Source organism: Drosophila grimshawi, unplaced genomic scaffold, assembly GCF_018153295.1.
Source record: "Drosophila grimshawi isolate 15287-2541.00 unplaced genomic scaffold, ASM1815329v1 contig_1377, whole genome shotgun sequence".
In the NCBI taxonomy this organism is placed as follows: Eukaryota; Metazoa; Arthropoda; class Insecta; order Diptera; family Drosophilidae; genus Drosophila; species Drosophila grimshawi.
In genome coordinates this window covers 25,456,773-25,478,786 of record NW_025062900.1, presented here as the reverse complement: position 1 = coordinate 25,478,786, position 22,014 = coordinate 25,456,773, and the positions used below count along the sequence as shown (strand labels likewise).

Here is a 22,014-nt window from a genome sequence, read left to right as displayed (position 1 = left end):
CAAGTCATCTACGTAAATGGATACTGGGAGAATCTTCTTCCCCTGCAGTTTGACGAAAAAACATGGATCCTGCTTCGTCGGCTTTAATCCAACTTCTTCGTCTGATCACCTGTGCTGGTGGTTGATATATTTTCCGTGGCCTACCACGCTGGCCTGTCCTCTCGATCTTGGGTCGCTCAACTGAACTGTTATCGTCGCTGGTAGACCCATCACAAGGTTTACTCGTGATATTGATGTCGAAACATCCGTTTGGGTTTTGATCACGTTCGTAGAACTCAGCGTACTCACTTTTTAAACCTGGAACATTCAATAACTTGACATCTTTGCTTACTATTACGCTTCTCAGGTAAATATAATCGATATGCCTTCGATGTATTTGAGTAGCTGACCAGTAAGCATTCTTCCGATCTTGATTCAAATTTACCCTTATTTGAACCCTTTATTAATGCATATGCCTTCGTACCAAATATACGTCAATGCGACACTGTAGGAATTTTCTTCGTCCAGTAAGTATGGGGAATATCGCCGGATAGACCCCGCGTTACACATCTGTTTCTGATGGAACATGCTGCATTTACTGCTTCTGCCCAAAAGGATGGCGGCACACCGGATTGCTTCATCATACAGCGTGCCATCTCAGCTAAGCCATTCTGCAGTGGCGTGTGTGGTGTTGTAAGGCGTCTCTGGATTTCGTTCACCTTCATATACTTGTCGAACTCTTTGTTGCAATCCTCAGTCCCATTATCTTACTGAAGTATTTTTATCTTCTTACCCGTGAAGTTTTCTTTAAAAGCTTCAAATAACTCTGATTTCTGTTTAAGAAAGTCAACTTTACAATAGCGCGAATAGTCATCCATAAAAGTAGCGAAGTATTTACATCCTCCCAGGGATTGCGTTCTCATTGGGCCGCATACATCGCTGTGAACTATTTCCAATAGTTCTGTCGTACGTTCTTCGTTTCCACTTTTATAAATGCTTGCAGTTTGCTTTTCGCTTATGGAGATTTTGCATTTCGACAATTTTCCATTCTCGCGCATTTTCATGCCGTAGGCATTACCCCTTTTAGCCATATATTTCAAATCGCTTTCATTCAGATGTCCCATTCTATAATGCCATAGATCAAGGTCGTTTTGACCACCATACATTACACTATTCACCGTATCTTTGCGCACATACCCCAACTTCGTTATTTTTCATAACAAGTGCTTCATTTTTCCGAAAATGAACTTCAAAACCATTGTCTGTAATTTTGGAAACCGACATCAAATTTTGGCGCAAATCCAATACGTAGAAAACATCTTTCAACGTTAAGTCAACTCGTTGCTGTTGTTTCTTAACTGCGATTTTAGCATTGCCAATGCCACTAATCCGTGTGGTGTTATTGTTGGCCAAATGTAAAGTCTTTTCGACTTTTGCAGTATCGGTGAACATGCTCTTATTTGAACTCATGTGTGCCGTGCAACCACTATCGAGGCACCACAAGCCATTTTTCTCATCGGCAGAAGAGGCCATCTCTAACGCGTTTAGCGAAAGTTCACCGTTTTCTGCAGTACTCGCACTGTTCGCGATACAAATACAAATGGCGTTTCATATTCTTCTTTGGGTTGCTTCGACAATTTCGCGCGAAATGTCCAACCTTGCCGCAGCTGAAACATTTTTTGCCTTCATGCTGCACTTTATCGCTTTTTCTTTCTTTGCCTTTTCTTTCTACATCTTTCTTTTGTTCTTCGCGATTCTCTTTATTTTCATGCGCTTCTGACTCTTCAAGAATTTTGACGCGAAGCACATCGGGATGGGGCAAGTCATCTCGTGCTTCCAAGAGTCAGGCAAACTATATAGCAATAAGATTACAAACAAATCATTTCCAATCACGACACCTATTTTTTTCAATTTTTTCACTGCGTCGAAAAATTTATTTACATGCTGGCGCACACTAACGTCCTCGTTCATTCGCGACAATGCCACTCGTTTCAGCAGGCTTGCTTTTCGCACTGGCCTCTTTGACTGAAATGTCTCCTGCAATTTCAACCAGAATTCTTTTGCCGAATTACAATCTTCAATTATAGCCAATTCCGATGGGCTAATCGATAATAATATGTCCGCGCGCGCATTCTCATCGTATGTTTTCCATACTGCTCGATCTGCCACATTTTCTGGGCAAATTTTCGCTCCATCAACATATTGCCATAGTTCGTTTTTCACTAATATAGCACGCATCTGCAGTTTCCACGTGTCATAGTTCTCCGCACACAGTTGCTCAATCTTAACAAATGCGCCAACCATTTTTCACAGCTAAACTACTTATTGTCAACGTTTTCTTATTTATTTATCACTGAGCCCATAACCTGTTGGATTTGCTAGATTTTCCGCAAGGTGGCGTGTTGTGGGTTAGGGAGAATTAGCACATGTGAAAAAAGCGCAAAGTGATGCAGGTCATGTTCCGTGGCGCGTAGATTTTTTGTGGCGTGCAAACAAGGGTTGGAGTGTCTTTAGGAGTGCACTAACCCTCCGTTATACTTTAGGCTTTATGGGGTCAAATTCGGCGTAAGTGTGTCTGTTTAAATAATTGTTGCGCTGTTTTAATTTTGTGGTTTATGTTCAGGTGGCCGACAGCAGGTCACGCCGCAAGTTTATAATTTATGTTATATATAATTCGCTTGGCGACCAAAACTCGTCTGAAGCTGACGCAACGACGATTTTGCCGGCAGCAAAATTGCTGGATACGGCCTCGTCACTACTGCGAGGGAATCACTGGGCAAATCCACCATCTTTTGATAGCCGATGAGTGCGTTCCAGTATGGAATAAGTGCCATCACATGCTCCTAGGATAAGCCCTCAGCAACCGAAGTCGCATAGTTCGAGCGCATAAAATTTAATCGAACCAAAAATTTAAATTCAAACTCATGAGCAGAAGAAAATTATTGTCACGCTCAAATGTTAAATTGCGTACTTTATATTGAAACACAAATTGTAAAAGGGAAAATGGGAATGAACAAACACATGTAAAAATTAAATACATGCCCTGTCGAATGCAAGTCGACTGCGCGCATGTGATCAGAGCCAAACAAATCATACATTGTGCCGAACCCAAATTCAGCGCCCAGGGCGCAGTGCTCCAGCGCATCCATTCCTCATTCAGAATATTTAAGTAAATGTTGTATGTAGGCGATTATCTATGTATGTTCCTATATTTATTTATTCACATATTTATCATTAATTTAAATATCTAAGTACCATTGTTCTACAACAAAATCCTTCGTCCGGATTTTTGCCAATTTGGGGAAACAATTTTTGCATCGAAAAACACGTGGACGTGTTACAAACTATGTAAAATTAATATTTGAGTAGATGCGAACGAACGGACAATGCAAAACTTTAGATAAGCTAAACGAGAGTTGTCAGATTGTTACATTGCAAACATTTGAGTCACATTTGCAACACATGAAATATCAAAACTTTTTAGCAAATTATAAATATCGTCAACCTTCCACTTATAAAACGATATTTGCGCAGGCACACTATCTGCGGACGCGACTGTGCTTGTATTCATATTTAAGCTTAACGCGCGCACAAAATTGCAGCCAAATACACAAAACTACCGAAAACAACAACTGCACCAAGAAAGAAACGGTCTCTATGTACTCAATCGTAGCGGATTTCTATTGCACTTGTTGTTGTGTCTGTTTTATGCACCTTTGGTTGTTCAAATTAGAGTTTTTTTTGCAAATTAGTTCACTAATGTTTTGTTTTGTGTTATTGTTTATTAAACGCTCTTTATGATGTAATTACAACGATACGCGAGTAACAAAGAATCGCGTCGGGATCACCAAATTCAAGCATGTTAACAACTCATAACAATTCAATTTCTTTGCTGCATAATAGAAAACAAATGTTTGCGCTATCAGTCTGCATATATTAATAAAAATATGAAAAAACTCATCGCCGTATGAAATTATTCATGTTCGGTCGCGAACTTCACTGCCTTCCTGAAAGCGTGAGTGACATACTCATATCATATATAATATATCATAACTACAGACCAGGCTTCTATACCCTATGCCTGGTGCAATTGTACTGCTCAATTTTGAACGGACAAGCCACCACAGCAATTTACTTTCCTATTAAACCTAGCACTATCATTTAAAACGAGACTTCAGGGTACTCCTACATGCACACAAAACAAACGAAACAGCTGACGGGCCTGGTGTTTACGGCCATTACGTACCCACCTATCCTGCATTTCCTACTCGTGGGCCTGCACGGATTTGAGTTGCCCATCGCCCTTTGTCAGCAATGTGGCCCGTTAAATGTTCATTTTTGGTGGTGGTATACGATAATTGCCTATCGATACGTCTGCTAATGCAACCATTTTTGTTGATAAATAACTTTTGATCGATTAAAGTTGAGTGTGGAACAATGCAGTAATCGATAACGATAATGATTTTGCGGCACTTTATCGTTGTAAGCAACGTGTTTACCTGTTGTATTGCATTTGTTTATGTTTATTTGCCGCAATGGGTAGCATACCGAACATACAGTTGGGTGACTATATTGTCATTCAGCGCCAAAAGTATACCAAATTGCAAAAATTCGGCAGCTTAGATGCCACTGCGACGTTGGGCAAAGAGCATCTGGAACTAAAGTCGCTGCTAGATCAGCCCTATGGCTCCACCTTCAAGATGTGCGTCAAGGAGTCGAAGGCGGGCAAACGGGGCGCCCAGCGGCAACACACCCTCGAACTGTGTAGCGAAAACGAGCTGCGCAGCATACGCGACATCCTCAACATTTCCAGCAGTGGAGCCGATAATCGCGACATCAGCGACAACGGCGAGGCTCAGGCACTCAAATCAGAGGTGAGCAAAGAAGTCCTATGTTTTTAGCAACCAATGACAATGAATCACTCTCCTTTGCAGGACATTGAGCAGATGCGCGAGGCGTGCAACGAGTCCAGCAAAATTATTGAGAAGCTGGTGGAGAACTCAAAAACGTTTCACACACGCACCGAATACTCACAGGACAAATATCTGCTGAAGAAGGAGAAAAAGTACTTTGAGTTTGTGCAAATCCGACAGCCAAGCATACGTCTGATGGCTGACATATTCCATCGACAGGACGCGGAGAAGGTAATGGGCATTCGTGTGGACACATTATCTCAAATCATTTCCTACTCGAGCGTCTCTGGCTTTGGCAGCTATTTACTGTACGAGAGCGGCACGAATGGGCTTCTGCCGGCTGCCATGCTGAACTCCATTGGTGCCGACACGCAGGCAACGCTCGTGCACATGCATCCCGGCAATGTGCCACAAAAACAAGCGCTTCTTGCACTCAAGTTACCCCTGGAACAGCAGCAGCGTTGCATCTCGGTTAATCTGTACTCAGTGCTGCGTGAATTCTACCAGGGCGACAAGGCGGAGACGCGGTCAGATGCGACAACAGCTCAAACAGAAGCAGAGACGGCGGCGGTGACTGCCTCAGAAGAGAACGATGCGAGCACGGAGGAGCAGAGCGACATCATTGAGCCCAATACAAAGAAACTTAAACTGGATGAGTCACTCAACTGTAAGCAATCTTTGATACCGAATTTATATTTCTCTTTGGATTGTATTATAATTTTGTGACAATATTTGTTTATTGTTATTAAAGAAGATATCAGCATTAATAATCGCACCGACATAGCCAAGAGTGTCTGCTTTTGGTCTTTCAGTTCTAAAGTCAATTTGATTCAACTATTACTAAATGCCTCCTTTTGCCTAATATATTATGAGTGTGACGATATTTCCAATAATCAGGCAACAATTTAGCATTATCGAAAACTATTTCATAAAAACAATCGTCGAAAACTGATTTGATATAAGAAACTCGTTTTGTTAACTAATTTGTCGTAAAAACTCGGACTCTTGAATTTAGTATCAGATATTTAACGTACAACTTCTATTAAAGTCTATTAGAGTATTTAATATTAATTGTTACTTAAAATATTGTTTTTTTTTTTTAGCTAACAACAAATCGGCTCCTTTACGCTGGCAGCTGGAGAACAAACGGGCCGCTGCGCTAATGAATGCTAAATTCGATAGTTTGGTAATGGCCGCCAAGGAGCATCCTTCGAATATATTGCAGGCATTGCTGCCGCTGGTAAAACCGTCGCGACCCGTGGTGATCTTTAGCACCTGCAAGGAGCTGTTGCACGAGACGTATATGGAGCTGAAGACGACCGGAAAGGTGACCAATCTGCACGTGACCTCCAACTGGTTGCGCACGTATCAGATACTGCCAAATCGCACCCATCCCGAGGTCAACATGAGTGGGAACAGTGGCTACCTCTTAACCGGCTACACATTAAAATAATTCGAGTGACTTTCGATCTTTTTGTGCACCTGACTAAATATTACTAATTGCTTAGATAGTAAACTAAACCATGCCTGAATGATCGATAAATTATAATGCACGCAATGCGATTTCTTTGATAATATCATGCAATGTTTTATAGCTTGTTTGGAGTGTTGAGATCAGTTCAAATTGTGTGTTGTTTGTGTTAAGATTTGTCAGTTCAGCGCTCCGCTTCGACTCTTAAACCGCTGGCACATTCTTGAGGACAAAGTAATGACCGCATTCGCAACGTTTGGGTTCACCCTTCTCCAGCCACATCCACTTGGGCACTCGATCTCCCAGGCACAAACAGCCCACCAGACGGCCATCAAATGCCGATGGAATGACTGTCGGATCCTTCTCTAAGCCCGCGCCCCGCTTCAAGGGTCGCTTCATGGCCCAAGGATCCGTGCAGCCGCCCTGGCGCAGCATCAACTCACGCTTGAAGATGCCCGTGGCCAGCTCCATGTCATCCGTTAATTCTAAGGCAGCCGACATCTGCATATATGTTCATTTCTGAATAGTTCGCCTTTCAAACTTACCACTGCTCACTGAAGTTGTGGATTTGGTGCGCTCCCCGACACCGCCCTTGCGTTCGAAGACGCCCAAAATGCGCTTGAGACTAAATTGGCGCAGCATTTCACTGAATTTCCCCTCCCCGCTTTGCGTCAGCTGTGAGACGAGACGCTTGGTTGCTATGGGAGACTTGAGCAGTCGCGATATAAACGACGACATCTGAGTGTAAATTAATTTTTTGCCTCTTTTAAGCTTCACTTGTAGCAAATAAAATGGAATGAAAAGCTATCAATCAAGGTTCAAATATTGATGCCTACTATGACTATAGTAATAAATCGATCTATCTTTGTGAAGCAGATGCAATTAAATTTGACAATATTTGCAATCCTTTGTTTTTTTTTTGTTTTAATTTAATTTATTCTTAAAACGTTTTACACACGCCTCTCGTTCGCATCAACAAATCTCGGCTAACAGCTCAAAACATTTTGCATTTTTGTATTTGGTATTTGTTTTTATAAACTTGGTTAAACTTTTGGGTTGATGTTTGTTTATTTGGACAGCTATTTTTGTTGACTTTTAGCTTAATAGTTGTTGTGTGTTTGCTTCTTGTTATTAATTATTTTATTTAGTTAATTAATAATAACTTTAAACAGCTGCCTTCTCGACCAGCTTGAACCAGTGTCCACACTCACAACGCTTCTGGTTGCCCTTCTGCAGCCACATCCATTGCACGTAGGTCTGATCCTCTTCGCCTGCATAAATGGAGCATAAGATTAATTTCTTGTTTGCCAATTTTGATACTAATGACGATCACTTACAGATGCAACCGACAATGCGTGCATCGAAGGCCGATGGAATCAGATTGGGGTTCTCCTTGGTGCCGGCACCGCGCTTGAACACCTTCATGTCGAAGGGATTGTCGTCGCCGGCAGCTTTGAGTAGCAGCTCGCGCTTCTCAATGCCCGTGGCATGCTCCAACGGATCGTTCATCACTGCAATCAGTCAATCGATAACGATAAATACGTATTTATAAAAGGTTCATACACAGTTAATCTATTTATGCTAGTGTGGTACAACTGGTTTCTTGCATCCCTTCGCTGCTTCACCCCTGCGCATTCCATTTTCTGAATCAGCTGTGTGCACACACTGGTTATATAAATTATTGAATGCTCAACAATTGCCCCTTTTCACTCACTGATTAGCAGCGCATTAGCAGACTTCTGCTAACTCCTCGGGTTGCGAGTTATTTTTCAGTTGCATGCAGCGTTCGTCTTTGCCTTGAAAACACACATAAAAACATAATTTTTTTCACTTATTACATAACCTCCCCTTTACACTTGTACATCTTTCAAATTGGCACAATTTCCGCTGTGATTTTGGCGCACACCCACGGCAACCAGACAAGCTGGACTGGGCTAGGCTGGTGAGGCTATAGCACGTGTTATGTAATCCGTATCATGGAGGCGCCTCGACTGGCGGCAGGCTCCGTTGCCACACTGAGGCGGTGGACGTGACGATTGCGCCGTTTAGTTTTCTCGCTTCTTTGGTACTTACTTTTGCAGGTACGCACGGAGTGGTATGTTACATTTTGGCGTGCGGCGACACGAAGCGCCATGCGTCCACAGATCGATGCCATTGTTCGTTTGCAAAAAAGTTTGTTGGTCTTGGGAGTGATGAACAGCCGAATTCTTTCGTAATTTTTCACAGCGAGACTCAGGGCAGGTGTTAGTTCATGTGTTGTGTATTCCAGTTCACAACTGGTTCGACTGCATAGCTACTTTTCCTGTGATATCGAACTAGTTTTACTAGTTCAGTTAGGTCACTCCTGAACCAGGCGCACTTTTGCACTCACATGAAGTTGACTGCACTACATTATCAGCTGTTACGCTGTTAGCGCCAAAATTGTACTTTTAAAACGATTTGTATATGAAATATATTTAATTTATTAAATGTGTGTTTTAACAGGAGTTAAACTATAAATAAGAAGCAATTGTTTAAAGATATTTAAAAAGTAGTACACGTGAACTTGGCCTAAAATGTTTTGGGCAACTGTTGCCCCGGCAACGAGAAAAGTGTAAGCACAAATTGAGAGCAAAACAATTGAATAATAAAATGACGAATAAGCCAACAATTTGCTTTGATATATCCAAAAATGAGCGCTTTCAAATTACGGATAACTACAAAATGCTCCATCGCAAGCTAAAAGCGCACTGGAATGTGGAGCAGTGAGTATAATTGGAATATAATCGAACATCTCTCTTTCGATACTAAAATATCTTTGACATTTGCAGAAGCGATGTAGAACTAAATAAGGAGTTTTTGTCACGTAGCAAAATCTTTGTACTAGCCGGACCCCAGGATCGATTCACCGAGGATGAATTTGAGGTTCTCAAGGAGTATGTGGAACAGTCGAGCGGCAGTTTGTTGGTGCTGCTGGGCGAGGGTGGCGAACAGGAGTTCAACACGAATGTCAACTTCTTTCTGGAACAGTATGGCATCTATATAAACAACGATAATGTGGTGCGTCCGCATTACTACAAGAATTTCCATCCCAAGGAGTGTATTGTGGGTGGAGGCGTTGTCTGCGAGTCCATGTGGCGCCACCTCCTCAAACGGGACATTGAAAAAGTGGAGTACGACTTCAGTGATGAGAAGTACAAAATACACTTTCAGTATCCATATGGAGCTACGCTAAATGTATCAGAGCCAGCCAATGTGCTGCTGACAACGGGACCCGTTGTCTACCCCTTCAATCGACCCCTGGCTGGTTACTATAGCAATGCCAAGGGTGGAAAGATTCTAGCGCTCGGCTCAGGCTATATGTGGCATGATAAGTACTTGCAGGACAAGACCAATGATGCCCTGCTGGAGTATATGCTGCAACTGCTGGGCACTGGCGACATTACCTATACACATCTCGACTTTAACGATGTGGAGGTGTGTACCATTTATGTTATATTTTGATCTACATTTGATATTTGATATTATTTATCCATTGAAAATTGTCTAGAAGAAAGCAAAAGAATATTTATATAGAGTATAAAAGATGGTCAGCTTTATCGACTAATTTTAATTTTTCTTAACCGGTTTTTTTCTTACAGCTCAACGATAATAAGCACTTCACGGACTTGGCCTTTCTGGCGGATATGCCGAAGGCCTGTTTGATTGACTCCATTGGAACTGAGATGCCCGCAGACTTTAAGCAAATGTTTGACATGACCTTGTGCTCGCTGAGCAATCGTTTGCTCAAGGATGTCATCGATGCCTACGAACAGTTGCATGTAAACTACGAGCCATTGCGTATTATCAAGCCACAATTTGAGATACCGCTGCCGCCGTTGCAATTGGCCACGTTTCCGCCCATATTTAGTGAGCCACCAGCGCCGCCGCTGGAGCTCTTCGACCTGGACGAGACTTTCAGTCCGGCCCGGTCGCAGCTGGCCCACATTACCGGGCAGTGCCTGCAAGCGCTGCAGTCCAAGGAGCCATCGCGTCGCTCCCTCAATCAGCGCGAGCTGGAGAACTATGTGAAGGAGTGCGGACGCATAACGGCCATTGTCCGGGAGCAGCAAGAAATGCCTGCCCGCGAAATACTCAACATTGTGGCGCGTCAGATAAGCAGCTATGCACCCTATGCGGAGGACTAGACATCAACTCAGTATCCAATTACCAAGCAACTCATCAGCCAGCCAGCCAGTCAGTCAGTTAGCCAGCGTTGCGCATTCCATCTAAGTTTTTTGCTCTTTTTCTTTCTTTGTATACCCTTTGCATAATTGTGTGGTGAAATGCGTCTTGATGAAGACATACACTATACCATTATACGTGTGGAATATATATTCTTGAACAGCGTGGAGAGACTGTTATAAAGAAAAGCTTGATTTTAGCAAAGTTAATATTAGAAGCTTTTTAATGAGTCTTACATTGCTTCGATCTACTCAAAGAGGCTATCTAAAAACATGTTTGCAAGGGTATTTCATTTTCGACATATTGATTAAACATTTTTTCTCCGGTTTCTGTTTTAGTTTTTAATTATTTTTTTGTTTCTTTTTTTTGACAAAATCAGCGAATTTTGAATTTTGTTTGACTGTTTTTGAGCAAATTGTAAACCAAGTCCGTTTTATGTAAACATGTTGGCGACTCGTATTCAAACATGGCCGGCGTTCTCCCTACACCCTACACCCCACACCCCACACCTTACTATCGACTTCGACTCTCGACATGGTTAAAAATTTACTTTAATTACGCAGAAGGTGCATAACATTTGGATCGTAACACAAAACCTGTGGGAAGTAAAGCTATATGCTTACCAAAATTATACAAAAAAATTGTTTACTGCAAATGCGTTTCACACAATTAATTATTTTTATTAATATGTGACCGAAATGGGGATACCATCCCTAGGGGCCTGCTAGCTTGCTTTAGTATTTAGGTGTCGACAATTTGTTTCAGTTTTAGGGGCGCATGCCGGCTGCTAATTGAAATCGTGGGGTCGACGGGGGCTGAGAAGGGGCGGGGAGGGATGCGTGTGGTGTGTGTGAAACCGCTAGTTAATGCTTGTCACAACAAATGCTGTCATCAATCGCCACTCGATGCTCTCTCGGGGGAACTGCAGCACTAAAATACAAAGCAACGGTTTGCCCGAGAGAGTCCTGTTCCCGCAAATAATAATAATAAATGAAAAAACGATCCAACAACTGACGACAGTAAATTTATACTTTTTATCGCAGCGACGCATTAAAGGAACTGCTAACCTGAATTCTCTGGAGCCTACAAGCAGCTGCAGCCAGGATAACTTGATATCCTTGCAAGAAAGTAATCGATATATTCCCCAAAACAAGGACTGTAATCATATCTATTGCGGTACCTCTAAAGTTTTTGCTAAAAACTATTTTTAGCGGTGTAAATTGGAATTTAGAAATTGTTGAAATATATTTTTTAATTTATTTTATATTTATTATTGCTGCAATTTATTATTTTTGAATATTATACGCCAGTGAGCAATAAAGTTATAATTATTATGATATATATATATATATTTCCACAAATTAAATTAGATTCAAAAATCTAATGGTTATTCTTTAATATATCCTTTTTAATACATATATTTATATAATTATTTTAAAAATAATTGAAATATATATATGAATAATTGTAGCAATTAACAATTGTTAAATATTATATGTGTCTATTATTAATATATCTATAATTAAAATGAGAATAATAATAATAAAATTCAAATTTCTGTCTCCAAAACTAGAATATTCAATTCTGTGTGACTTATGTATAAAATATAATATGAATATAAAAATATTTATTATATCCCTATTTTATTAAAGCAGATTAAAATAAATTCTTTAAAATTGTAAGAAGCACATTGAATATATTCTGTAGAAGGCAATGACTTTGCTAGCCACAGTCTGTTGGCCACTGCCACTGCCACTGCCAACTGCTGCAACTCGTCGGGTGGTCAATCAATCAATATTGAAAATTCTCACAAGCGTTGCTTGCTTCTCTCTCTCCCTCTCTCTCTCGCTCTCTATCTCTCTCTCTATATCGCTCTCACTCTCACGCGCTTAGGGCGCCATTTTGTTTGCAGAGTTGACCGCTAAGTGTTGATGAAGCGAGGAGAAGAGAGGGGACAAGATCAGGGGCACTATGGATACGATGTGAGGGCAATAATCTGCAAGTAAAAAAGTAAAAAGAGGTTATGTTGAAATACGATCTGAGCCAAGTAGGAAGTTACCTTGAGTGCATTTCTGTATTGACAGTGACAATGCTGTCCAAGTCAACGTTCGTCGCTGTCGTTGTTAGTTGTCGTTGTCGTTCATTCATGGTTTCAGTCAACAGTCAGCAGTGGGCAGCAAACAGGTTCACAGGCTCAACAGAAGCCACACAAGTTTTTCCCACTCCTCCGCCCCCTCCCCCAACTAGTGCTCCTCCTGCTCCTTCTACAACTACACTTCTACTTTCTGCTGCTGCTGCTTCTTGCGTCTGCGAAATAGGGAAAGCAAAGAACAAAGTCGAAGAGCAAATTCATTAGTTCAAATCAGTGACAGAGAGAGAGAGAGAGAGAGAGAGAGAGAGAGAGAGGGACACACACTGAGAGAGAGAGAGCGAGAATTTCCCACTCTGAAATAAACTCACAACAGCTGTGTTTGTTGCCTTTGCACTTCCGCTCCCTGCTTCGTCCTGAGTCCTGTCTACTCTCGCCGTGCAAATATCATCAAAGTCAAGAGGTTTGTTTGACTTTTAGTGGCATCCTCTATAGCAGCTGTGATTGTTTTCGTTCCCATTCATCATATTCATATTCCCCGCCACTGCCGCCGCCCCCGCCCCCGCTCTCGCCCTGTCTCTATCCCGTTAGCTTGTAAATTATACAGTTACCTCGCACATTTGTCACCTGTGCTGGAAATTCCGGGAAAACCCCGCATGGAAAGCGTGCCTTGGCGGTGGTCGTTATGGTTGTTTCGGGCTCCGCTTGATGCGGGTCTGTGGCAACATCGTTTTAATTAAATTACACCACCAAAACGTGCGACATTACAATAATTTTCATTGTCAAAAATTGGGCATCATAAAAAACAACACGTCTGCATCTCATACCCAACAGCAACAACAGCAGCACCAGCAACATCAATCCAAATCGTGGGAGCGAAAGAGCGAGTCGAAGAAAGATAGAGGAAGACTCCCTCACACACACACACACACGCACACATGGAAAGAATATAACAATCAATTAACAGGTAAACGGCATAGAGAGAGAAGCATCCAGCTTAAATATTTTATTTAACCCTTATATGTTTTATGTTTTTAATTCGATTGAGTTTTAAACACCTTTGTAAAAATAGTAAGCAAGAATGATAAAGGAGAACTTTAGTCGCGAATGATTGACCAAAATATTCAGCATTTACTTAAATGAAATGAAATGCTTGTTTTCGATTGATTATCCTAAGATGTAAAGTTTCATTAGTACCAATTTTGTATGATTAAGATTTTTCTTCATATGTATATGATATACCATAAGATATAACTAACTTTAAGTCTCGCAGAATCCATAAAATATTTGATATTAACTATTTGAATTGCGTTTCATTAAAATTAATAAAATTAATTAAATTCTTTACAAAATGTAGGTTTTCATTTCAATATTCCACTATATAAAACACAAAAACTTAACTTTTTATTTCAATATTGCACTATTAAAAGTACTCTTTTAATAAAAACGCTCGATTCAAGCACAGACCCACGCACACACAAGGGTTAACATTAAACCATTGACCCAAGTTATGCTTGGCACGCTTCGGTTTCAACTCGCTTTCTGTTGTTGTTCTTTCAGTTGGCTTGTGAATGGCTGTGGGAACTTTGGGAACCCATTATTAAAATAGAAAGCTTGTTTTTATGCCTTTGTCATTGTTATTAATTTGTCATAAGGCCGCGTTTTACAACAGGCTCTAATGATGCATGTAAATGCAAAACAAATGGCAACTCAACCCAAGCCCAACCTCAGAGCAGGCAGCAGCTAAGACACCAGTTTAAGTTGGAGTCAAGCGCCTTGGGTGAAAAATTGAAACGGCGTGTACAATTTAAAATGAAATAAAATCAGACTGTGGCAGCTTTCGAAATTTTATGAGCATGTTGCGCTTATTAGCTGCACTACGAGAAATGGCGACAGGCCACAACAGCAACAAATAAACAAACAACAACAAGCACAACATGCATTTCCACGGCTAATTTTTCACGCACGTTCCACATGCCCGATCCCCCCTCCCCCTCCTCCTCCTCCTCCATCCACCATCACTCCACTGAATGCCAACAACGACAGCGAGCGACAGCTCCTGGCCAGGCTTCAGCCTTTTATACCCTTAATTGTCCCAAGTGGGGCACAACAATATTTTCGAATTGTATGCAACTCTTTTCAGAGGTGTCTATAACTGAACATATCAAATGTATGCACATTGTTTAACAGTAGAAAAGTGTTTTTTTTTAGTTATTCCACATAAATTTGTCTGTTAAAATTTAGAATATATTTTTAGAGTTCTTCTTAAATATCAATAATCTTAAGATCATTCGATCTTTTGCACATTCATTATGAATGTTGTTGGAAACAGTTTCTAGCCATACTAAAATGAAGCCAACAAAAATGAACATAAAAAGTTATAAAGGGATACAAATATATACATTCCTTATCATATTGTCTTTGTCGACACACAATTGCAAAATGATATCTTTTGCACTGTTCAATTTGTTGCTAAAAACAACCTTTAAAAGAATTTAATCTTAGATAAGGGTATTTTGAAAGTCGCTACTTCGGATTAGATAGTCGGCACGTTGTTGTTGCCTTTGTTTTTGGCACGGCGACACGCACGAGAAATTCCAAGAGATAAGCATCGTGTACGACAAGGTGTATTATGGACCCGGTCCGATACGCATTCAACGTTGCCGTCGAGTGCCATACTGTTGACTCTGTTAAATTGCCAATATTTATGGTCTTGGCCGTTCAAGTTGACTTGTTAAATGGGTGTTCCAGCCAGCAGTCAGCAGGCACAAGGAGGAGGCCCCCTAAAATGGGTAGCTGCGAAACGTTTAAATACAAAACGTGTTGGGGCCCGATAAGCACGCAAGGAGCGAGCAGCAAGCAGCAAGCAGTGTGCCGCACGCATCATGCAGCATGCAGCAAGCAGCAAGCAGTGAGCAGCACGCAGTGTTATTGCTTGCTTCTCTCTCGTCGTGCCATCAATTTTGACATATGCATGTCAAAGCTTTTACTGCCCAAGACGCCATTTTGAAAGGGCCCCCGCCTCTGTCTCTTTCGCTCGTTGCATGCGCCATCTCTGTCGCACTGTGCAGCAAAGCATTAAAGCAGAAATGTGCAATGTCGTCAACGAAGCTATAAAAATGTCAAAACATGCTACAAATAAAGTAAAATTATAAAGAAATCTAGCGAGAGACAACAATAGCAACAAAAAATAGCAACAAGACTAATATCAAAATGATATATAACAAAAAAATTGTAACGCTTTGCCTGCGAACAAACCAGTCAAGCAGTCGGCAACAAAAGTCACACTACAAAAGCACTCGGCATTATCATATAACTGAGCTCTTTGCAACCGAGAGGGTATAATTATGTTGCGCTTAGTATTACAGATGCCTGCCCCCAGGATATAATAATGTTGATTGTCCTAAAGATGCCTAGTTGCAATATACTCTTTAAGTTGCCTTCAGAAAAATATTTATAATTAAGTTTAAAGTGCATTTAATTGTTGGTTTAATTTTTACTGGATGTATATATGCACTCATATTAACTCAAAATATTATTTTAATTCATTTTTATACTATTCTATTTAATATGCAATGGATAAAAGTCAGAGTATCTACTTAAGCCACCTTAACAATTTTGTTATATTTGCTTAAAAACAAGAAAAAATAGCTAGTTTTTTGCATTAGTTTTGCTGTTCATCTTTGTTGTTGTTGTTGGCCAGGTTGATATGTTGCTGATCTTGCGGTTTTTACGGTTTTTGCAGCAGCAAACAAAACACCTCAAAACAAAAAAAAAATAAAAAATAATAATAATAATAAAATAAAACAAAAAAATGAAAAGGGAATTGTGAATCTGAGTGTTTTTCGAAACAACCATTGAAATCGTAGATGTGTGAGAGAGAGATGATTTGCTAGTCGCAGACTCAAAAGACAAAGCAAGTATAAATCTAAGATCTTTGTCGGACAATGTTCAAAATGTCATAAGTCACACCTGATCATTTGTCAGTTTACCCAAAACGAACAAAATAAAAAGCAACGAAAAAAACGCCCACAGATTGAATATGTGTCGGTTGCTTGTTGCAGTTGCCATAAATCAATGCCCCACACTCACACGTTGCATTTGACGCTAATAAAAATGCAAATCGTATGCATAAAGTATATAATTTTTATAACTCAATTAAGCCGGCCTGTTGCGTCTGGGGTGCATGCTGCGCTTTGGCTTGTGGCTCATTAAAGTGGCGCCACTTCTCTAATTTGATATTGGCCAGCTGGGTGCGAGATTAACATGACAATGCCCCATTCTTGGCCGGCAGCCAATTGGCCAATGATTTGACTGTGATAAGAGTGCTCGCGTCAGCTTATCAAATGACCAGTCAGTCAGTCAGTCAGTCAGTCAGTCCGTTGGGAAGGTAGCTGCTGGAGAGCTTAACGCATTTCTTGGAAGACCGATCCAACCATCAGAGATAGTTGGAGTTGCGCGCGTTCATCGGACATGGCATATAATAAAATAATCTACCTCCTAATTTGGGTGTCGTTTACACGTGCCAAGCGACCCTCGACACACTGATGAGCCAGCCAACCACCTCATCTGGCAGAGTTTCGAGTTTGATCTTGTCCCTCATTAACCAAGTGTAATCGCTGAATCTAAACGAAGACTTGGTATGCAATGGGCTTTGGCCCGGGCATTCTAATTGTTAATTGGGGGTAACAGTGGCGTTTTTCTTTCTTTTTTCCTGGACAAACTCTTAACGGAATTTGAAAGTCGAGAGGTTATCGCATTTTTTATGGCTCAAAGTTGTGGCATTTGAAATGATGAGTTTGTACTTTCACTCCTACACATGTGATATACATATTTCACATCAATTTCTTAAAGTTCATTTTTTGAATTTTACTTTCCCTCCCACACACACATATGAAATATATTATTTAAATTTCCCAAAGTTCATTTTTGAAAAAAAAAAAATACTTTGGAAACATGGAAAATTTGAAACATATTTTCAGATATTAGATTTAGGCTTTGAATGCTTTAAGAATAACGATTGTAATTCTAGGAATAAGTCCACTTAAGTCGAACTTTCTTCTGATTTCTAGTTAATTCAGTTAACATCTACACTTTCCTCTCCCATTCTTATGTGGACTAATATTGTACACATGACCATCAATTAAAAAGTTCTCCTCTATTCACTAAATGTCTTGACCCCTCAATTTGTCATTGTGTTTTTTTGTGTTCTTGACGTTCCAGACATTTATTTATATGCATTTGTGTAATTTGCTATTTTGTTGTATTGTGTTCTTGTTGTGCTTTTCTACTGCCCGACACTTGACCCTATCAAATAATAATGACTTGTGTACATGACTGGACAGGCACTGAATTGGTGACTGTCTCGAAATCTGGCGCCGTTTACAATGCCATCGGCTAAACAGAAGAACAAAAAAAACAACAAGAAAAAAAAACAAAAAATAAACATCAGCCAAATACATATACACAAAAGTCAATAAACTTGAATCTGATAGGTTGACAGCGGGCGGTATCGCTAGGGGATCAATATAGGGGGTTTCATTCGCACGGTGTGTCGCTCAAAGAGTTCAATTGTGGCAGACGCAACGCTTAAGGATCCTAAGCAGAATTCTAAATTCTAAAAAAGTGTACTATTCCATATCATACTCTTAATTTATTATTATTATTTTTGGCTTACGTTCAATACTAGATTATGACTGATATTGAAAGCATTTTCTTCTTTAAAGTTAGAAAAACTCTTGGCTTTAGAATATTCTTTAATGAAGTCTTTATCATTATAAAGTGGAATTTACAAAAACCAAAAATAATAATATCGTAATAATAACTAGTTACTATTATAATTGGATTGTCAATGCTTTCAGAAAGAAACTATTTCCATATTAAATTCGATTTCGGTCTAGACGATTCTTTAATTAGCTCTTTATTAGTATAATGTTAATCTTGCAAAAACAAAAAATTAAAATAACATTGTACAAATGTCTCATTAACCGCAAAATATAAATACCAAATAAAATAGCATAAGCGATCTCAAATATAATTTTAAAAAACCTCTATTGCATATGCCTTCTCTCTCTCTTTTTGTTTCCATCTATCTCTATCTCTCTCCTATCCGCTTTGTGTGAGTTAGTTGAGGGGTTGTAAGCATTAATTGATTAACTGGGATTCATCTGCTACAAGCAGACTTGATAAGTGACTCTGTCAGCCTCTTCTTTCCACCCTATTTGATAATATTTTAACTCGCTGAACCTTTGGGACCTTCTACACCGCTTACACCACTGACTCATTTCAATATTTACTGAGCCAATCGCCAGCTGAGTTTCCTTTGTCTGACTAACTGTCAGCTGGCGCTACAGAAAGCCGTTGGCATAAATTATATATGTATGTATAAGCGCACGGCGCTCGGCCTATGTAAACGGAGTAGGAGCCGTAGCCTGAACCCGTCTCCAACTCCAATTTTACCTCGGGCTCCAACTGCAACTTCAACTCCAGCGATTTTTAACGCTCACAGCGGGTGCTCATTGTCCAAGGCAGTTAAACAAGACGCTTTTCAGCTCGTAAAACATGGCTCAAAAGGTTTCTCGTGGTGTTTTTTCTTTCTGTTTTTTCTTTTCTTTAGTTTGGTTAATAAAGTTATTGATTTGTGTTTTAAGTGGCGTGGGTGAAACGCTCTGCGCAATGCTGTGGGTCCCTTCTTTCACCCAAACTCAAGAACCACAACAGCAACAACAACATCAACAACAATTACAAATTAATGTCCCACATTTGTGGCAATCTCTCGCATTTATCAGTTGATTTGTTTTTATTAAATGCTGAGCTGTTAAGGCTTTAAGCTGACGCCTGTCAATTGCGACACGAGCAAGTCACGTACCACATCCAGGTCCCCCAAGTCTCCCATCTCCTCCTTCGCTTATCTCAAGGAGGCGTGGGCGGGCGGCGCGTTTAAGTAGCTTAAACATACGCGGTGGTCCAAAGCATAACTTTGTCTAATGACTCGGAAATCCGTCACTAATAATAAAAGCCAAGGCTATAAAAGGCAGCGAGCATTTGAGACGTTGAGCGCTGAGTTTCCATTCCATTCCAAGCTCTGACCAACGACTCTCCACTCTTGACACAACTCTCCCCTCCATCTCCATCATCCAATTGCCCGTTGCAGTTCTGCATTGGAGAATGGGGCCCGACTCTGAGCTCTGACATTGAGCACGTGTGTCTCTCATAATCCTATTACCGAGAGAGAGAGGGAGAGGGAGAGGGAGAGGGAGAGAAGAGTTGCTCGATTGTCGATTCTCGAATTTATGAATGAACTTTTCATATACAGTTGATGCAATAAGTGTGCGACTTGTAAATGAAATCAAACTCGATATCTACTTACAACTAAGATATTATTTTAAGTACAAACTTTATCTGAAAGCCACTTTATGTTGTTACAAATGGCATAATAATTAAATATAAGCATATTGTATGTGCTTTCAAAATATATGTTTACTTTTCGATCAAACAACTACATTTGAATTACACAATGCAAAAATGTGAGATAAAACAGGCATCTCTACTTTTCTCCTTTAACACTTAAATAATACTTCTGTCCAAGTCTTGTTGTCACTTAAAATGCTTTAATGTGACTACAAATGTAAGAAAATAGTTTTAGACAAAATGCTATATATATATATGTACAGCACTTACTTCAACTCAAGTAAGCAAGAATTTAAAATTAAAATTAAATCCTTGCGAGTTTTCCCTCTACATCATTTAAGTTGTTCTCGCAGGATTCTAATTGATTTCTGTAATCGCATTAAACTAAACCAAATGCCAAGCAAATTTAAAGTGCTATTCATTTCGCTTAAGTTAAATTCACTTGTCCCCTAAGCAGCTAAGGAGTTGGGCACGCCTCCAGGCCCTGCCTCCCCCTTCCCCTTTCCCCTTTCACCCTGCCCCATCTCCAAGCATTGAGCGCATTTCGACTAAATTTTTGTTGGAGTTTCTTTTGTGTGTTTGTTTTGGGTACCCACGCATGCGCCTGGATGCCAGGGCGACAAGGGTTGCAGGACAGAGTCGGAGTTTTCAAAATGGCTGCACAAATATTTGATTATCGTCTGGGGACGCTGTTGTTGGCGCTGCTGTTAAGCCTAACTGTTACTGTCGCAATTCATTGAATTTGCAGGGCTAATTAAACACGTTAACAACTGTCGCGATGCGATGAAGCGTGCAGGGATAACTTGCCAAAGTTGCTTCGGATCGTCGCCAGTTGCCAGTTGCCAGTTGCCAGACGCCAGTCCCACCCCCCCATCTCCAAAAAAGATATTGCACAGTCTGTTGCCCTGGTTCCGATTCGAATTCGATTTGGGGTTCCTGATTTTTATTTGATCCTTTTATTTTTTTTTTTAGATTTCATGGCTAAAGACCAGCGGCTTGGTAGCTGTCTATATCATACGACTATCCCTATTATGCCCCGGCATCGCTGCCTAATGCGAGTGGACAGTTTGCCAGGCGCCCAATCAAGTGTTTTCAAATTGGGTTAAGCGCGTACAGTGGTTGTTCGCAAAGGGAGACTATCCAGCAAATACACAAATCGCTTATGTTCTGAGTAGCCTTTGGTTATATTTAATAATGATTTAATTAACTATAATAAATTTCAAATTCAAATTTTATTCAAAATAAGTATTGTTGGAGTTTTAAGAGCCAGCATTATTTTTATAACATGGAACATTCTAGTTTCCGAGAGATCACTGTACCACAAGGGACCCAAAAAATAACCAACATAGAGAAGAACAGACGAAGTGCAAGCCCCGTTCGTGGAAACGAAAGCCCTTCCAGGAAGCATTGAGTGCTGCCCACTTGCTGCACAATTGCAAATGCCGTTAATGCCCAGCAAAGCAGCTGTCCTGGCGCCGCCCTAAAACCAACAATAAATGCACTCAACAATCCACCACAAAACTCACTCACTCAAGCGCTCGGCATTCTGCGCATAAGACAGAGAGAGAGAGAGAGAGAGAACGATAGAGAGAGAGTGCGCGCAACAGAGGGCAGGCAGAGCGAGACGACAATTGCTTTGAGTGGATCGAAGCTTCACATCGGTGCTGTTGTTGTTGTTGTTGTTGCTCACTTCTCGTTCTTCGGGTTGCCGACGCCAACGCTTTCAAATGGGCAAACGGGCAAATTTAGTTGACACTCAGCTTTATGTGACACTCGTCGGGAGAGCGGACGACAGCTACAACAATAAAACAAAATAATAATAAAAAAAAAACAATAAAATACGGAAAAAGCTTTGCGCCGTCGGCTCAATAAAACAAATGACAACTAAAAATTAAAAACAGAAAAAAACCACACACAATTCGCATCGTTAAAATTAATTTGGCACAAAT

At 40.5% G+C, this 22,014-nt stretch overlaps 4 protein-coding genes across 4 annotated transcripts; 2 read left to right on the top strand and 2 right to left on the bottom strand.

Moving 5' to 3' along the window:
- Window positions 1-4,442: 4,442 nt before the first annotated feature.
- Window positions 4,443-6,469, top strand: LOC6567140 (tRNA (adenine(58)-N(1))-methyltransferase non-catalytic subunit TRM6). Its single transcript, XM_001993468.2, has 3 exons — window positions 4,443-4,853; window positions 4,914-5,559; window positions 5,996-6,469. The coding sequence occupies exons 1-3, from the start codon at window positions 4,515-4,517 to the stop codon at window positions 6,343-6,345; spliced, it is 1,335 nt and encodes a 444-aa protein (XP_001993504.1). The 5' UTR covers window positions 4,443-4,514; the 3' UTR covers window positions 6,346-6,469.
- LOC6567139 (cytochrome c oxidase subunit 5B, mitochondrial) lies at window positions 6,421-7,130 on the bottom strand. The gene is made up of 2 exons (XM_001993467.3): window positions 6,909-7,130; window positions 6,421-6,848 (listed from the first exon to the last, which is right to left on the bottom strand). The coding sequence occupies exons 1-2, from the start codon at window positions 7,099-7,101 to the stop codon at window positions 6,568-6,570; spliced, it is 474 nt and encodes a 157-aa protein (XP_001993503.1). The 5' UTR covers window positions 7,102-7,130; the 3' UTR covers window positions 6,421-6,567.
- Window positions 7,131-7,485: 355 nt separating this feature from the next.
- LOC6567138 (cytochrome c oxidase subunit 5B, mitochondrial) lies at window positions 7,486-8,647 on the bottom strand. The gene is made up of 3 exons (XM_001993466.3): window positions 8,437-8,647; window positions 7,701-7,874; window positions 7,486-7,634 (listed from the first exon to the last, which is right to left on the bottom strand). Exons 1-3 carry the CDS (start codon window positions 8,516-8,518, stop codon window positions 7,528-7,530), a joined length of 363 nt encoding a protein of 120 aa, XP_001993502.1. The 5' UTR covers window positions 8,519-8,647; the 3' UTR covers window positions 7,486-7,527.
- A 276-nt stretch (window positions 8,648-8,923) lies between these two features.
- LOC6567137 (intraflagellar transport protein 52 homolog) lies at window positions 8,924-10,754 on the top strand. Its single transcript, XM_001993465.2, has 3 exons — window positions 8,924-9,107; window positions 9,174-9,819; window positions 9,984-10,754. Exons 1-3 carry the CDS (start codon window positions 8,995-8,997, stop codon window positions 10,527-10,529), a joined length of 1,305 nt encoding a protein of 434 aa, XP_001993501.1. The 5' UTR covers window positions 8,924-8,994; the 3' UTR covers window positions 10,530-10,754.
- The last annotated feature ends 11,260 nt before the right edge of the window (window positions 10,755-22,014 follow it).

Coding starts and splice junctions, on each gene's coding strand:
- LOC6567140 (XM_001993468.2), top strand. CDS start 4,515: ATGGGTAGCATACCGAACATACAGTTGGGTGACTATATTGTCATTCAG. Junction 4,854..4,913: donor CTCAGGCACTCAAATCAGAG/GTGAGCAAAGAA, acceptor TCTCCTTTGCAG/GACATTGAGCAGATGCGCGA. Junction 5,560..5,995: donor ACTGGATGAGTCACTCAACT/GTAAGCAATCTT, acceptor TTTTTTTTTTAG/CTAACAACAAATCGGCTCCT.
- LOC6567139 (XM_001993467.3), bottom strand. CDS start 7,101: ATGTCGTCGTTTATATCGCGACTGCTCAAGTCTCCCATAGCAACCAAG. Junction 6,849..6,908: donor CACAACTTCAGTGAGCAGTG/GTAAGTTTGAAA, acceptor CGGCTGCCTTAG/AATTAACGGATGACATGGAG.
- LOC6567138 (XM_001993466.3), bottom strand. CDS start 8,518: ATGGCATCGATCTGTGGACGCATGGCGCTTCGTGTCGCCGCACGCCAA. Junction 7,875..8,436: donor CTCCGTGCGTACCTGCAAAA/GTAAGTACCAAA, acceptor GACTGATTGCAG/TGATGAACGATCCGTTGGAG. Junction 7,635..7,700: donor ACGCATTGTCGGTTGCATCT/GTAAGTGATCGT, acceptor CCATTTATGCAG/GCGAAGAGGATCAGACCTAC.
- LOC6567137 (XM_001993465.2), top strand. CDS start 8,995: ATGACGAATAAGCCAACAATTTGCTTTGATATATCCAAAAATGAGCGC. Junction 9,108..9,173: donor GCGCACTGGAATGTGGAGCA/GTGAGTATAATT, acceptor TGACATTTGCAG/AAGCGATGTAGAACTAAATA. Junction 9,820..9,983: donor TCGACTTTAACGATGTGGAG/GTGTGTACCATT, acceptor TTTTTCTTACAG/CTCAACGATAATAAGCACTT.